This window comes from Gekko japonicus, unplaced genomic scaffold, assembly GCF_001447785.1.
Source record: "Gekko japonicus isolate JY-2015 unplaced genomic scaffold, Gekko_japonicus_V1.1 scaffold3387, whole genome shotgun sequence".
NCBI lineage: Eukaryota > Metazoa > Chordata > Lepidosauria > Squamata > Gekkonidae > Gekko > Gekko japonicus.
Window position 1 is genome coordinate 100,492 of NW_015171602.1, and position 17,436 is coordinate 117,927.

The following is a 17,436-nucleotide window of genomic DNA, read 5'->3' on the forward strand; positions in this document are numbered from 1 at the left end:
AAAGGCAGTTTGACTGGTGAGTGGGCAGAAAAGAAGGGACAGGAAAAGAGGAGAGGCTCCGGGAGCTGGCAGGGAAGGGAACGAGGAAAGAGTAGGTGAGGGGGATACAGGGGAAAATGAGACCCCTCACAATCCCTTATGAATCCCCTGCTTGTCCATATATTTCTGAACTGCCCTTTAGAGGATGTGATCAGTAGAGCTGAAAAATGGATCTAGGGACAGACTGAAGGTGGCGGGGGGTTTTTTCTGCAAACCTAAAGGAAGTCCCAGGATTGCAGAAAAACCTGAGATAATTAAAAAATACATTGGGAGATTTAAACTTCCTCAGTAAGCGGGGTAGGGAAGGGGGAAAGCTGAAGATACATAAAGGGGCAGATAAAGGTAGGCTGTCTGGTGGGTGGGAAGGAGAGAAGTAAGCAGACCCAGTGGTAGGACTGCTACACCACTGGGCCTGATGCCAGCTGTGGCCACCACAGAATTGAACCTGGGCAGAGCTGCTGCTGGTGTGACTGGCCCAGCACTGGAGGCCACCGTGCAACTGGGCTTGGTCCTGTGCTCGTGTTCGCCATGTAACTTGGCCACAATTTTCCTAGGGAGAAGTATTGGCATTAGTACCATCCCTTTAGCCTGTTACACGGTCTTTCATCAACCCCATAATGGGGGGACAAGGGAATAAGATAGTCACCTTATTTCATCCTTTCCTTTTACTAGGTTCCTGGAGCTAAAAATTTGTGTTGATTTATGTACCTGAGGTTGGGGGCAGTGCACAAGTTAGTGTAACTGCTGGTTTACTGTCTAGTTTACCAGCCAAATGCCCTGGCTCTCTCTGGCCTGGTCCCTGCAGAAATCCCATTGTCTAAACATGTTTTGAACTGCATGGGACTGCCCCAAGGTTATTATGACCTCCAGCACAAAAGACAGGCCATATGCTAATGTGTTTTATTGTCCTGAGCAGGTTTCTGATGAAACAGTTGGAGATAAAGCTTTGCCACGATCAGGTCACTGTTCTTTTGAGCATACCAGTGGTAGTTTCACCTCTGCCTTGCAGGGCAAGGACAGGATTAGAACAGTCTGCCCCAGGACGTTTATGGATCCAGCTGGTTTTCAGAATACACTTTAGATTCTGAGAACCTGAACAGAGACCCTGTGGAAGTCCTAAGGGCATGGATCATTGAGCTGGAAAGGGCTATTGAGAGAGTTGTCCCCCTGCATTCCCTCCTCCCTCTGGCAGAGCTCCTGCACCCTAGTTTACTGAGGAGATAAGGTGGCGGTGATAGCAGCTACTATTGTGTCTGCTGGATTCTGACCAGCTAAATTGTCTGACAGTTTGTAAAATTTATGGATATGGTGATCAACTGATCTTTTTACAAGATTCTTTGCTGATAAAACCTGGTCCAATTTGGACCTTAGTTCTGCTGTTGATCAGATGGTAGATGTGTCTGTACTCTAGTTACTGTGGATAGATTCAAAGTTGCCCTTCTAGTGGCTGTGAAGCCCCCACCTGTAAATTGGATCCCTGGCTTAGAAAATCTTGGGAGGTGGGGAGTTGTAGACCTGTTTGTCAAGTTAGTGAGTTGGTCCTTGTGACCTCCTCTTATTGGGGAGGACTGTATTTCTCTTTAATATTTATATTTTGTGTTTACAAAATAGGTAGTTCCAGCTGCCACCAGGAATTTTAATAAATTCCAAATCCCCTCTTTGCATCTGGTGTTGGTATGTGACCCAGGGTCTAGGCTTTCAAGGATCTATGTGGTCCTGAGGAAGAATTGATATGACTTCTGGGATATATTTAAATAAAATAGGATTTATTGAAAGTGGAACAAAATAAGACGTTGGTTATTATGTAACTGGGTGGGAATAAGGTTCTTGTAAATATATTTGTCAACTGTGTCACACACACTGTCAGTTTTAGTCCTTAGGATTCCACCCTGACAGGAATCTCTCACTTAGGCGACCACACAGTTTAATCTCTTGGTAAATTTAACTTGTTTAAGAACTTTAAAGTTTCACTATTGAAGATATATGCTGCTCTCTCTCAGATCCCACACAGAACTAACTGAACTCTCACTGACTGAACAACATCAACTGAACAAATCCAACTGCCTTTCATAACTAACTTTCATAACTGACTTACTGACACACACACAGAGATTCCTTTCAAAAACTCCTCCCACACTGTCTCATCCTCCAATCACAGCACACTTCTCTCTCTCAATCACTCTACTCTGCATTCACTGCACTGCAACTAAACATTTAAAGAGACACACACGCTCTTAAAACAAGGAATCGTTACAGTCCTTGTATAAGTATAATTTTGCTGGGTTGCTAATGGACGCTGTTAGAAGATTTCTGAAGAAGCCCATCCTGCCCGAAGGAAATTCTAATAATTATAGGCCAGTGTCTAATTTACTGTGTGGGGCGAAGATAATTAAATAGGTGGTGAAAGAGTAACCCCATGGGGTTTTTTTGCAGGGGGGGTGTTGCTTCTGCTTTTGATCCATTTCTGTCTGGCTTCAGGCCTAATTTTGGGGCTGGAGATGACATTAATGGCTTTAGTGGATGATCTCTGTTGTTTCTCTGTTGATTCTATTGGCTTTAACACAGAGTGGATAAAATCAATGATTTTTTAAAATTAAAAAAATTGAATTTTTAAAATTTAAATTGGATTTTTTAATAAAATGCTTTTTTTGAGGAAAATGTATCTAAAGATAGTTTTCTATTTAAGATACATTATAATCCAAAGGTTATTCATCATGGAATAAGGATTAGTTTTTAATTATGTAGCATGAGGCTGTATGTTCATGCTATGTTAAATTTTCTTGGTAAATGAATTCCATTAATCCATTTACATCACCATGCTCTTCCAGAGGTTTTGTAAGATTATTAGGCAGTTTTTCTATCTAGAAGATATCACAGATGCTTGGTTTTACAGTTCTCAAAACTGTGAATTTGTGTCTTTGGAGATCATATGCATCTTCTTCACAGCAAAAATGTTATAAAATAACATACAGAATTGAGAAAAAGACCTTAATCCCATTGTTCCTTTGCAAATTTATGTACACAGAATCAAGGCCAAGGGGGCTTTTGAGGGGTAGCCTCTTTGATGGTGTAATGCCGGAGAATTGAGGCTCCCCTCCGCCCCGAAGGACCAGTCGCTGAGTGGCCCTTGGGCACAAGCTGGACTGACCGGGACAAGTGCCGGAGATCGAGCGGAATGGCGAAAAATTTGAGCGCGGTCAGTTAAACTGGCCGACAATGAACATGAGTTCAAAATAAAACGAAGTAGTTTGAAAAGTGATCCCCCCCCCCCGCGCCCGCGCCCGCGCGATTGAAAACAGAGATTGCAAAGAGGGACGCCTCTTTTGCGAGAGTGGTAAACGGACACGAAGGGGGTGAGGGGAGGAAGTAAACCGAAAGTGTTTTGAGAGACTTATCTGAATCGCGAAGTCGTTTGGCAAGTTTTCCAAGTTTTGAGGGAGCGGTAGAAACTGTAAACCAAACGGGAAAGATGGCGGCCCAGCAGAGAAAGTTTAAGACGAAACCGGGTGGGCAGAGCCCGAGGCTGGAAGAGGGAACAGATGTCCTCAAACTCCCGGCGGATATGCTTAAGCCGGTGATGGAACAACTCGATGGTGTTAACCAGCAATTGACTGTGATGAATAAAAATTATGCTGCGCAGCAGCTCCAGCTGAATGAAACAGAGAATAAAGTGGAGCAGGCGAACGAGAAAATTAAAGAGATAGACACCACAAGCAAGAAGTTGAAGAAAAGGATGGGAGAGGTGGAAACGAGGCAGAATTGCCAAGAGAACAGAGTTTTACAGATACAGATGGAAAAAGCTAACATGGTTCTCAGGTTTCAGGGGCTTCCTGAAACAGATTGGGAATATTTGAAGAAGGTGCTCAGTGAACTTATCGCTCCAGTAGTAGGCTTAACAGCGGATGAACTTGTAAACGAAATGGAAGTAGCCTATAGGGCATACTCCAACTACGTTAAAAAAAATAGTCTACCTGGAGAAATAGTGGTCTAGTTTGTAAGAAGACAAACTAGGGACACCATTTTAAAAGCAACTTCAGCAACTCCACTGAAAATGGGAAATGTAATAACGATAGAAGAGAGAAGATAGACTCCACTTTTAAAGCTAAAGAATTTTTGAGATGACAGCTGGGGGAAGAGGAAGAAACGAAGTCTAGTGACTCTGTTACCTCGGGAACGGAAGAGGATTCTGCGGCAGAAAAGGGTGCAGGACCTGCCAGAGTGGTATACGATTTCAGAGACAGGAAGCCGAAATAAAGGCAGAAGGACTTGGAAAATGGCCTTTTGAAGCGAAGAATAAGATGATGATCAGAGATTTCTCTCACACCAACTAACGAAATAACATATAAATAGCGAATTGTTATAAGCAAGAACTCTACAAGTATATTGTGACATTTACTCTAACAATACTAACATTTTAACTAACAGTGAAAAGATCTCCTTCTCTGGGGGTTTTAGATTAGTGTGGTTTGCTTTTCTTTCTCCTTAGATGTAGTCCCTTCCCTATTATTTCTTTGTAGTTTTCGAAGTTTTGCAAAATAAAAAATATCCCTCTGGGGATTTAAAAAAAGAAGAAGAAGAAGAAGAAGAAGAAGAAGCTAAGTGTGAGGAGGGAGGGGCAAGCAGTAAAAATGAAAGTGAAACCTTTTGAGCAGAAGACTCCACAAGTCTTTGGATCTTTGTGTGTGTAGCCTGAGGTTTATCATAGTATTCATTCCCTGACGGAGAAAACCTATAATGACAGCAGGCGGTAAAAAGAGACCCACTTTGGGAATATTTTAATGAAGTTCCTCTACCTATGGGCAAAGCAGGCATGCGTGAAAAATGCAAACAGTGCAACAAAGGAATGCAAGGCCTGGTAGCCCCAATGAAACAGCATTGTGAGAAGTGCTGTGATGAAGATGACAAAACGAACATGTTTGAACAGGCAGGATCTACAGGTTGGTAAACGTTTTGATTTCATCATATTTCTTAAAGGCTGCCTTGAGGAAGTGTCATGTTTAAGCAAAATTATATTTCTTATTATTACTGCATGTTACTGTCATTTTGATACAGTTGTTATAAAGAAAGAAAGTTGCAAAGTTCCTTTTTGGGGCAAATATTCCTTTTTGGGGCAGTACTTGAGTGGCAGTGAATACAGTGAGTAATACTAAATAAGCAGAAATGGTATAAATAATAAAATAACAGCACTGACTTTTTTTGTTTAGGGGAATCCATCATCAACATAAAGGATTTTGGAAGCTATCCTCCTTCAAGATCACCATTCACCTATTCTACAGTTTCAGAGTTATCCTTCCAGGATAGTGTTTCAGCCACATCATGTACATCACACATCCACAGTCTATCACCTAAAAGAAAGAAAAAAGGCCGACCATCCAGGAGCCACCATAGATAAGTCTGATAAAAAACAGCAGATTAGAAAAAGAGTTAATTGATTACAAAAAATGCCCAGTTCGTTTACGCGACAAACTCTTCTTTCCATCTGATTGAAAACCCACACTTCATTAATGTGGTTCAGTCACTGAGACCAGGATACAGTTTACCCAGCAGATGTTGCAGGGAAACTGTTGGAAACTGTTGGATAAAGTGTACAACAGAGAAATGGAGCAATGTGCAAGAGCTCTAGAGGGTAAAATTGTTAACCTAAGCCTTGAGGGGTGGAGTAATGTCCACAATGATCCTGTTGTATGTGCTTGTATAACGACAGAAGAAGGGGATGTCTTCCTTGAAGAAACAATTAATACGTCAGGAAATGCACACGCAGCAGAATACTTACAAGAAGCGGCAGTGAAAGCTGTAACAACATGTGAACAAAAATTCAAATGTCTAGTACGCAGTTTGGTCACAGACAATGCTGCAAATGTATCAAAGATGAGAAGAAATTTAGAAAACCAGGAAGGGAATGCAAAGTTAATAACATATGGTTGCCGTCGTCATTTGCTGCACCTCCTATCCAAAGACTTCAGTGTTCCAGAAATAAAGACCAATGTCACTGAAATTGCTAAATACTTCCGTAACAATCATTTTGCAGCAGCAGCTCTGAGAAGAATGGGTGGAACCAAGCTAACGCTCCGATAGGATATTAGATGGAACTCTGTAGTGGACTGTTTGGAGCAGTATATCTAGAACTGACCTATTCCGATGACAGTTTGTGAACAAAGTCAAGAGAAAATAGATGGCACGGTCACAGCCAAAATCCTCAACATTGGGCTTAAGAGAAATGTTGAACATATGTTGAGTGTCCTGAAACCCATTTCTGAAGCGATAGACAAAATACAGAAAAATAGCTGTTTTACTGCTGATGCTGTTGAAATTTGGAAGGAACTGAGTGAGCACTTAAAAACAGAACTACACACTGACATAATCAAATTACAAGCGTTAAAAAAAACAAAAAAACAAATGCGATGAGCACTGTCTCCAGCTCATTTTCTTGCAAATATTGTCACTATCCGGTACCAGGGTCAAACCTTAAATGCTGCGGAAGAGGAGTTAGCTATGACATGGGTATCTAAGCAATTGTCCATCTGCAATGCCAACTACAATAAACTTCAGAGCTAAGGGGGGAACCATTCATCAAGAAATATATGTTTGCTGCTGATGTTTGAAAGAAAGTCACACCAGTGAACTGGTGGAAGTCACTTAAGCACTTGGAATTAGAGACTGTTGAAGTAATGATTTCACTTTTAACTGTAGTAGCTTCTTCTACTGGTATAGAAAGAATATTCTCTTCCTTTGGATTCATTAATTTTAAATTGAGAAATCGTCTGGGACCCGATAAAGCAGGAAAGCTTGTTTTTCTTTTCCAGATTATGAACAAACAAGAACATGAAGACGAGCGAGCCACAGAGAACATTATTTTAAGTTGTTCATGTGTGGACAGGACTGATAGTCTAAGTTGTTTTTTAAAAAAGATATTTTGTTTAACTACATCAGTTAACAAACATGGATGCTTAAGCAAATACAAGAATACATATGCTATAATGTTAGTGTTTTAGTTAAATAAAACTATTTTAATTGTTATTATTAAGGTAATGATTATTTTTCTCCTTCCAGTAAAGTACAGCAGAAAAGTTGCCCAACTATGAATGATTTAACCGATTAAACTAGAGATAGTTCACCTCGTAATAATTTCTTAATTATCTATCTATTATGTGTTTTTGAAAGTATAACCAAATCAGTAATTTTTTGTAAATATTAAGATTATACCGGCAAGAATGAGTCTTTATGTAGAAAACCATTATTTAAATCTAGTCTTAACTGACTAGTGATTTAAATTGATTTGATTTAAATCAAATCCACCCATAAACCATTGATACAGTTAATCACTCTGTTCTGATTTGTTTGGAGACTGGGGTGAGGGGGTGGCACTCCAGTGTTTTCAGCTCTGTTCTAGTGTTTTGGCCAAAAGTGCCTTTTACCAATTACGTCTGGTATGTAGATTGACTCTTTTTGTAGACATGGCTGACTTGGCAATGATGGACCATGCTATAGTAACCTTAAAGTTAGGTTATTGAAATGTGCTTTACATGCTGCTGCACTTAATCAGAAAACATTAGATACTCAAAATTAAGTCGCTCAGTTTGTAACAAGGGTACGTTGTAGTTTGCCGGGGTTCAAAGAAGACACGACACAAACAGCTTCTGCAGAAAGCTGACTGAATGAATGAATCCTCTCACTCACCAGCTATATTTATTGAAAATCTGTCTCCTCCTTTCCCCCTCCCTTTCATACATTACAGCATCCTGTCATGAGACATGAACTAAGAAATGTGTGTGTGTCTGTGTGTGTGTGTGTGTGTACAGGCAGCTGTCTGCTATCTCTCCCTCGCAACTCTGCCAAGGCCAAATGACTGCGTCATTAAGCAGTAAACAGATTCCATCTCAGGCTCTCAGTACGTATATACATTTGGGTTTCCAATCTCCAGCCAGGAGAACAGTGATCTCCATGCAGGAACAATGTTAACACTCCCAGGCCTGCCTCTCAAGAGCAGACATTGCTCCTACAGTACGTCCTTGTCACTGTATGACCATCAGTCTTGGAACATCTTCAGTAGTTGCCAGTGTGTCTCTGGGTTCAGTTTAAGGGTCTGTTTTGTTTGTCTTGTGTGAGTTGTGTAGAGATTTTATTCAGATGTGCTGTCTGTGGAGATTGCTGCTAGTCACGAGTAGACTGCAACTGCTGGGAATTGTATTTCTGTCAGGGAAAGAATCTTGCAGGCATTTGTGGGGGGGGTGTCTTCAGAAGATGGATGTCATGTCCTAATAAAATGATGCTGTTGACAGCAGGAACTACTCCAGTCTGTTGATAGTAAATAGTATGTATACGTGGGTGACTCTCAAGTGAAGGATTGTGACTCAAGAAAGGTTGGTCTTCTCTGCGTTTTGTTCTTCAGTACAAGGATTCTGACCAGACCTCCCATCTGTTTCTTCTTTCTGCAGGTCTTCGCGTTAATGGGGAATTCATCACCGCTTACCCACAGGTAGTTGTGGTTCGCGTGCCAACACCATGGGTCCAGAGCGACAGCGACATTACAGTTCTTCGCCATCTAGAGAAGATGGGCTGCCGGCTGATGAACCGCCCCCAGGCCATACTCAATTGTGTCAACAAGTTTTGGACTTTTCAAGAACTGGCTGGCCATGGTGTGCCTCTTCCTGATACTTTCTCCTATGGTAAGCTCTCTGAGCTGAATGAATGGACGTTGTGATCCATAGCAACTAGGCACTTGCAGATAGTGAGTTGGTAATTAACAGTTTGGGAAGTTATTTAAAAATAATTAGCCAGTCTTTCTTTTCTTTTTCTTTTTTTTAATACATTTATTTATTGGATTTTCACTTAATAGATATACAAACATAAATCACCATAATCTTCTAAATCAATACCTCACCTTACTAACAATTTGGTTACACACAATCAATATATAGATTCTCTCTGGTCTTATATTGACCAACTATGATTCCACGATATATTCCTCATATTCCCAATCTTTCTGGTCTTAATAGTTCATACCTACCCTATTTACTTTCCTATCTTACTCATTTTCCTTGACTATATATCTGTATATCAGATTAACTTACATTCCATATCCATTCAGTTAGACTTTTCCCTTCTATATACCAAAATAACTTTTATTAAATTCAGTTTACTTTAACTCAACTATTCACCTCTTATTTTCAACATCATATTTATCTCTAAGTATCATTCCAAGATATTTCTTAACAATAAACTAATAAATAATAAAGCTTTTAATCATTCTATTAATAGTTATGCCCCTCTTACCCACATTTCATTCTATCCTACTTTTATAATCATGTACTTTCACAAAAATAACTTTTTTTTAACCATAACACAAGCCAGATTAGCTCATATTAAATATTAATTTTGCAACTTTTAATAAATTCATTTCCCTTATTCAAATACACCTTAAGCCCCTCCCTTCTATTTACACTTGGGGTTCCTTACTAAGTACTAACGCATTTACCATTCCAAACATAATTCATATGATAAACTAATAAATAAAAAACATTTGGATCACTCTATTATAAGTAATACCTTTCTTACTCACAATAGATTCTATTCTGGTTTACATTTACAATAACATAAGGTGCAATTATTTCATTTCCACAAAACATTTAAGGCATTTACATTTACAGTAACGTAAGGTGCAATTATAAACCTACTTTATCACAAAACCTCACTCTTAAGGCATTTAATCATGGGTCTTAGGGCTATTACCACAAATATCAGTCCTATCTCACTATTTTACTCAGCTGTTTTGTAGTCAACATTCGCACGAAAAAAAAAGAAAAGGAACCAAAAGGAGAGTTAATTTTTTACAATACCCGTCCTTGCCCCAACTCTATATTTCAATTCTTTTTTTCCCTGATTTCTTCCGTTCTCTTCTACATGCCGTTGATCTTTAAACTCCTGTGTCTTTATTTCCTTAATGACTTCTCCATGATTCCTTGTAATTAATTGTATGGGCACACTGTATTTCTTTAGTCCGTTCTTTACTTTTTTCTTTCTTGTTTGTCTCTTCCCTTTTCTTTTGAGTAAGGTCGGGAAATAAATTTTCCTTACTGCTGTTTTTAATATTCCTTGTCCCTCCATGAATCCTTCAGCAGTATCTAACTTCTGTAACAATTCTTCTGTATGTTCAGTCTGTTCGCCATATATTTCTCTCTCCTGTTCCGTTTCCAGCACTTCATCTTTCCTTTGATTTTCCTGTATATTTCCCTTGTCTTCCTTAAGCTCTAGCAGTTCATTACGAGGGTTTCTCAACAAGTTTTCACATGTTGTTTTAAACATCTGTTTCATTTCTTCTAAGAAATATTTTTGAAAGTTTTCCCATTGTTCCCTCGTAACATCACAGAGTTTTATATCTCCATCTATTTCTAGTCTCTTGTCTAGCACCTCCATTTTTTCCAGTTTAGTCAGCTTCCTATATCACATTAACTTTTAACTTTTAGTGGGTAGTACTAAGCGTTTTATCTTACCCTTCGCAAGTCCCGTAACTTTTATTTCCCGATCAAATTCCGCGGCCATTTTCTTCACGCTCAGGGGAAAACCATACTGGGTACATAGTCCTTTTTACTCGACCAAATATGCGTAAAAACCAGTTTTTCAAGTGAGGTATCGAATCCATCAAGTAGCAACAATGAAAAAAAAAGGTTTAAAAACCGGAGGCTGCGTCTAGGTCAAACATGGCGGCCATGTTTTCCCCTGTTATCGCTCCTGCTTCGGGGCAAAACCGGTCACCCCCCCGCAACTGCCAGGTCACGGAAGGGGCCAGAACAAAGCCCCCTGCTCCTGCACTCTGTCAGAGAGTGCGGGTCGGACTCTCCCCATTCCTGGGGAGCCCGAAAAAAGCAATAACGGGTCGGGTGGCTCGGAGCCCATCGAGCTCCCGCCCGCCCGTCGTCGCGCCGTAACCGGAAGTCTTAGCCAGTCTTTCTTAAAGGGTTGCAGAGCTTGTGCTTCTGGCCCATGAAAGTTGATGCCTTAATAAATCCCTTATCTTCCGCTTCTAAAATTAAGCCCACAAAAGTGTAATTGAGAAGACCACATATTATCTGCCTCTTAATCCTTGCATCCCATGGTCATTTTGTTGTCTTCCTTATCTCAGATTTTAGTCTGTGAGCTCCTCCAGGTAAGAACTCCTTGTCTTGTACAGCTGGGAACCATAGAGCTCTATATATGTAATAATAAACAAATTCCGGGTTAGACAGATCTTTCAGTGGTCCACTAGATGAATTCTTTGCTTTCAAATCTACATTTCTTTTAAAGACTTGATTATGGATAAAATACACAACTTGTTTGATCATTGCTTGATTCATAAAAGCGTAACAGCAGCGTGTTTTTCATAATGGGAATTGACAGTCAAACCTCTTCTGTATAGATTAATGGGCAGAAAAATCATCCCTATTTGGTGCATCATCTAGGGTGACCCATCTCTCTTGGTTCCATCTCCCAGTTTGGTGTAGTGGTTAGGAGTGTGGACTCTGATCTGGGAGAATCAGGTTCGATTCCCCACTACTCCACATACAGACCTTGGGTCAGTCACAAGTTCTTTCAGAGCTGTTCTCTCACTAGCAGTTCTCGAAAGAGCTCTCTCAGCCCCACCTACCTCGCAGGGTGTCTGTTGTGGGGAGGGGAAGGGAAAGGAGATTGTAGGCCGCTCTGAGACTCCCTCTGGTAGCGAAGGGCGGGGTATAAATCCAATCTCCTCGTCCTCCTCTGTCGTCTTCTTCCCTCATCCTCAGCAAGCCAGCTTATGCTGCTTTCACTTGAAGAGAGAAGGACACTTGGAGATATGTGTGCACTCTACCCTTATGAACCTCTGTGAGAGGTGTCACTCACTTTCCCAGGGAGATGGAAATAGGGATCTTCTTCGTGGTCTCTGTGCTTCAGACCCTGGGATATAGTGCGCCTTTGCCGACCCCGATTGGTATTGTAGAAAGCTAAAGGGATTTTCACGCCCGCTCCCCCTGTCATGTGCCAGGCTCAGTGCGCATGACTTAGGGGAGGGGCACGACTATCCCGCCAGTTCTCTTCTGACCGCCGCGCTGGTAGGACCTTCTACACCTCGGTCGGTAAAAAGGACTTTGGCTTCGGCCTCCTCTCCCTTTCTAAAATTTGTAGTTAGCTAGTTTTTAGTTGTAGTTTAGTTAGGAATTTCTTTCTTTGCTGTCTGCTTCGGTAGATGTTTTTTCTGCCACCCCCCCTTTTTTCCGGCCTGTGGCCAAACGTTGGGGTTTCTTTTGGCAGTGCTGGAAGTGTAGCAGTAAGATTGCCCCCCCCCCCCAGATGGACAGTCCCTTTGTTTATTGTGCCTGGGAGAATCGCTCTGAGTTGGCTCCTGCGCCCACTGTGCCAAATTCTCTCAGCAAACGGGGAAGAATCGGGCGGCTAGACTTCATGTGGCGCTACTTGAACGGGCTCTTTTACCTATGGCGTCATCGCAGGAGACATCGGGACACGCCTCTATGTCGACCCCAGTGTCGGGGTCGATGCATGAACGGTCTCTGATGCCGAGCCCACCTGATGCCGATCGCTCGGTGCTGAAGCGCCCGATCCCGGCTTCGCAGTCCGCAGGCCATACACCCGCAAAGAAAACGCGGGTGGGCAAGGACGATCAGCCTGTCAAGCACAAGCAGCATAAGAAGGGCTCTTCTGCCAAGACTCAGACACCCCAACGCCGGACGGTGGGGGTGAATACAGATGCAGCCACTTCGCTTGGCTTCCCAGGCCGTGGGCAGGTACAGGGTGCACCTTCTTCACCCTCCTTATGCTCCACCCAGCTCACTGAGCATGATATGGACATGACGCAAATCTCCCAGTCTTCAGAGTCTACACTCGGACCAGGGAGTGGATAGGGTTCACCCGCCCCAGCAGGACTCTGATGATCGGGATCGATCTCCCGGACAGTTTCAACTGCCCTCCTGGGACCAATGCCAGTGGCAATACTTGTATGGGACGTACCCGTTCCCTGGTGGCATGCCCCGGCTTCCTCCGCGACCACCCATAGAATGGGACCGACAGTCTACTTCATCCAGGCTGTCTCGGTATCGAGAAGTTCCTCCGACACCAGAGTTCGCGAAACCGCAACTTTCGGTACCGATGAACAAGCTGCGCAAAACTGCACCGTCGATACCGACACATTCCATGGACCAGTCGGAACCGATATAATCGACACCGATTCGCCCGGCACCGTTCTCTGACCTTTCAGAGCATTCTGGCTCCTCTCAGGGTTCCCATTCTGGTGGTGAGGATGTTCCCGTTCAACTTGATTGAACAGTCCCCTCCCCAACAGGTGGAGGACGATCTTCCTGTCTCTCCGTCGGAGGACATTAAGTCTTATGGGGACTTTGTCAAAGGAATGGCCAACACACTGGCACTTCCGACTATCCAACCTTTACCCGTCGTTACCGACTCCGTCTTCGACATCGTCCAAATGGACACATCGACTGCGATCGCCCTACCTATGACGTCTGCCCTTTTGCAAACGGCTAAAGCCCCCTGGGGGTCTCTGCCTCTGTTCCCATCTTCAACAGAAGGATGGACCACATGTATAAAATGCAGGAAACGGGAGCTGAATTTTTGTTCATTCATCCTAAGCCTAATTCAGTGATCATCACCTCCTTGTCAAAGGGGAAATGCAGCCACTTCACCCCATCTGACAAAAAAGACAGGAAGCTGGACTCTTTTGGCAGGAAATTTTATTCTGCTGGAGCAAGGGGACCAAAGCATCTAATTACATGGCCTGCATGGGTAGGTATCAGTATGCTCTTTGGGAACAAATGTCGAAATTCCTTGCAGCCCTCCCTGAGGACTACAAACCACTAAACTAGACGCATACAAAAGAAAGGTATGCTAGTGGCAAAGCACCAGTTTAATGCGGCCAAGCACAGTTTGGGTGTGGCATCTAAGTCCCTCATTTTGGCTGTTGCTTTACGACGTCATGCGTGGCTACGTGCCACAGCCTTGCAGCAAGACACTAACTCAATTGTTGAAGATCTTCCCTTTGAGGGTGATGGGCTCTTCAGCTCTACAACTGATTCTGTCCTCCAGGATCTTGACAAAAGTCTTAAAATGTCTCGCAATCTGGGAGTCACGACAACCTCTAAACAGTCTAGAGGAAAGTCCTGGAATAAATCATGGTCTTGCAAGCCTTCATTTAAATCCTCTCCTGAACCACAGTGGCAGAGGTCTCCTGGCAGATCTTCCCGTTCCTATGGGAACAAGACCAAATTTGCAGCAGCATCACAACCTAGGGCCAAGCCCCAGAAAAACTCCCAACAGAGCCTTTGACTCCGATCTGTTACCCCGTCTTCCCACCCGCCTTTCCCCTTACCTGTACGCTTGGCAGTGGATAACGTCGGGTCAGTAGGTCCTCTCAGTGATCCGAGAGGGATACCTTATAGAGTCCATGCAAGTTCCCAAGAGCTCACACTTCATACTCCATCGTCACCTTCGCTCCTGGACGAGATAAAAAACCTCCTTTACAAGGATGCTATAGAACCGGTTCCAGTGCTGCAATTGCACCTGGGTTTCTATTCTCGTTATTTTACCATCCCAAAGAAGGACAGAGGTCTCCGCCCTATCATGGATCTCAGAAACCTGAACCAATACATTGTTTACAAAATTTTTCGCATGACAACTCTACAATCTATCCTTCTCCTTTTGGACGCTTATTTCCATGTGTCTATCCATCCGTCCCACAGGATGTTCCTCTGTTTTGCAGCTGGCAATGACCACTTCCAGTACAAAGCCCTCCCCTTCGGGTTCTCCATTGCGCCCCGCATTTTCACCAAGGTAATGGTGGTCATTGTGGCTCACCTTCGACTGCAGGGCATACAAATTTTCCCATACATCGACGATTGGCTGCTGATTGCGGAGACCGAGACAACCTTGCTCGAACACATTGCCTTGACTCTCAACACCCTAACAACCCTGGGGTTGCGGGTAAATCTAAAGAAGTCAATGCTCACCCCCTCCACTCGGGTGCAATTCATCGGCGCAATCCTAGACTTGACACTCTGCAGGGCTTTTCTTCCCTCCAAAAGGGCAGAGGACATCGTCACTCTCATTGGCCTCCTCAGAAAACAACATATGGCTGCAGTGAAGCAGATACAACGCTTGCTAGGGCTCATGGCCACAACTACATCAGTCCTGGTGTTTGCCAAACTTCGAATGAGACCACTCCAACTTTGGCTTATTCAAAAATTCCATCCCCAGTACCAACCTCAGTCCCAATGCTTCACTCTCCCGGAACATGTTCTAACCTCTCTCCTTTGGTGGGAAGAGAGGCAGAATCTACTGGAGGGAGCTCCATTCCACCATCCGTACGTGGTAGTCATCCTGACCATGGACGCATCTCTCTGGGACTGGGGAGCGCAACTTCAAGGCCTGTGTGAGGGGGGGCACAGTGGACCCTCAAGTGACACACCACCACATCAACTTTCTGGAGTTACTAGTCATTCAGTATGCGCTAAGATCCTTCCACCACCTAGTGATCCACCAGGTAGTTGTGGTTCTCACTGACAACACCACAGCACTCTGTTATCTCAACCGTCAGGGTGGGATGGTGTCCAAAAGCCTCTGTTGGCTAGCCACGGAATGAGTGCCAGTCATGGGGCATGTTTCTAGTAGTGGCCCATCTACCAGGAACCCTCAATGTGCAGGCGGACTTCCTGAGCAAAGGAGGCGCGTCATGGCACGAGTGGGAGATCAATTGGTCATATCTATCCCCGATTTTCCAGAAGTGGGGCCATCCAGATGTCAATGCATTTGCGATGTGCGAAAACAAGAAGTGTTGCCTGTTTTGCTCCAGAGCAGGAGGAGATCCGCTCTCTCTAGGGGGCAGTCTCCTTTATCCGTGGACTAGCAGATACCTGTTCCTTTTCCCGCCCTTTCCCCTACTCACCAAGGTGATAGCCAAAGTATTACAGGAAAGACCGTACTGCATCCTCATAACCCCATGGTGGCCCAGACAGCACTGGTTCCCCACACTTCTGCACATCTCCAAGGGCTCCTTCCTCCATTTTCCACTGGCGCCGAATCTCCTTCTGTCACAGGACAAGCAGGTGCTGCATCACGACGTGCCGCATCTGAAACTAACAGCATGGAGGATTATTTGGTAGCACTCAGAGATCGAATAGACTATGTGCTCTCTAACTGTCGTAAGCCTTCTACTAGAGCGTCTTATGCTGGGAAGTGGTAGACCTTCCTGTCTTATCTACATCTGTTGGGGCTACCCCCTCCCCCCACTGGTCTAGTTAAAGTGTTTGGGTTTTTGTTATCACGTTTGGATGTGGGCCTCAGTTATTCTTTGTTGTGGGTGTACTTGGCAGCCATCTCAGCTAATCACCCTGAGGTGGACGGAAATTCTGTCTTTACACACCCAAGGACCAAGCAGTTCTTGAAAGGACTCAGGCACTTGTTTCCCCTGTCCTGGGGCCCTTTGCCGGCTTGGGATCTCCCCCTGGTACTTACCAAGTTGATGGGCAGACCTTTTGAGCCCATGGCTACCTGTGACTTACAACTCCTCTCCTGGAAGACTGCCTTCCTGGTAGCGATTACCTCGACCAGGAGGTGGTGTTACCTTGGCCCCAGATGTCTCCTTTCTGCACAATGTCTGTAAAACTTTCCTCCAATACCACATTTCAAATTATTCAACCTTCTTCCCGTCAGCTTTCTTTGTTGTCTAACTTTCATGCCGATATAGTGTAATGGAGAATTCTTAGCAAAGCTGTTTGACACAATCAGACTGTGAGCAAATCAGGGATGTGTTCAGGTTACACTTAGGAACTTGAACAGCTGTCAAAGAAACTTGCAGCTACTTGTTCGTCAGATGATGACTCACAGATCATTCGGGGATCAGCAGGGATATGGGTCTAATCTGGCCCGTAGCTACAGTGGGGCTATTGGTGGTTCCACCTACTTCCTCAAAGACCTCCCTTCCTTAAAATTTAAAGGGATCCTTTAAATGCTTTTGAGAAGAAGTGGGGGTGGTGTGTGCCCCACCCTCCCCTCCTGCAAGGGGCCTTCAGCTGATCCATGGGGAGTTTGTGGCCTGCCAATCAACTGGAGGACCCTTTAAATCTTTGCGCGCGCACACCCTTTTCATTATGGGAAATAATGACAGCCCCACCAGAAAAAAATTTGTCCCACAACCCACAAAATCCTGGCTACGCAGCTGGCCCTAGTCCACTACCCCCACCCAGCAAAATAGCTACACAGTGAGGTTGCTCCATGCCAGGCAGGGACGGGGAAGACCTTTGATCTCTGCATTGCAAAAGGGAGAGGAGATAAAGCTGTGTCCCCGTCCCCCATGGGTGGAGACAGAAACAATTCTTCTAAGCTCCCCACTGCAAAAGACAAAGGAGAAAGAGCTAATTTCTT

The 17,436-nt window shown here is 43.8% G+C and overlaps 1 protein-coding gene across 1 annotated transcript in view; it reads left to right on the forward strand.

Annotated features, from left to right (window-relative positions):
- The window catches only part of RIMKLB (ribosomal modification protein rimK-like family member B), a 60,753-nt gene that overhangs the window by 33,790 nt on the left and 9,527 nt on the right, over nt 1-17,436 (forward strand). Inside the window, exon 3 of the mRNA XM_015419911.1 lies at nt 8,475-8,705. Within this exon, the coding sequence (XP_015275397.1) occupies nt 8,475-8,705 (231 nt within the window). The remainder of the gene's footprint in view (nt 1-8,474; nt 8,706-17,436) is intronic.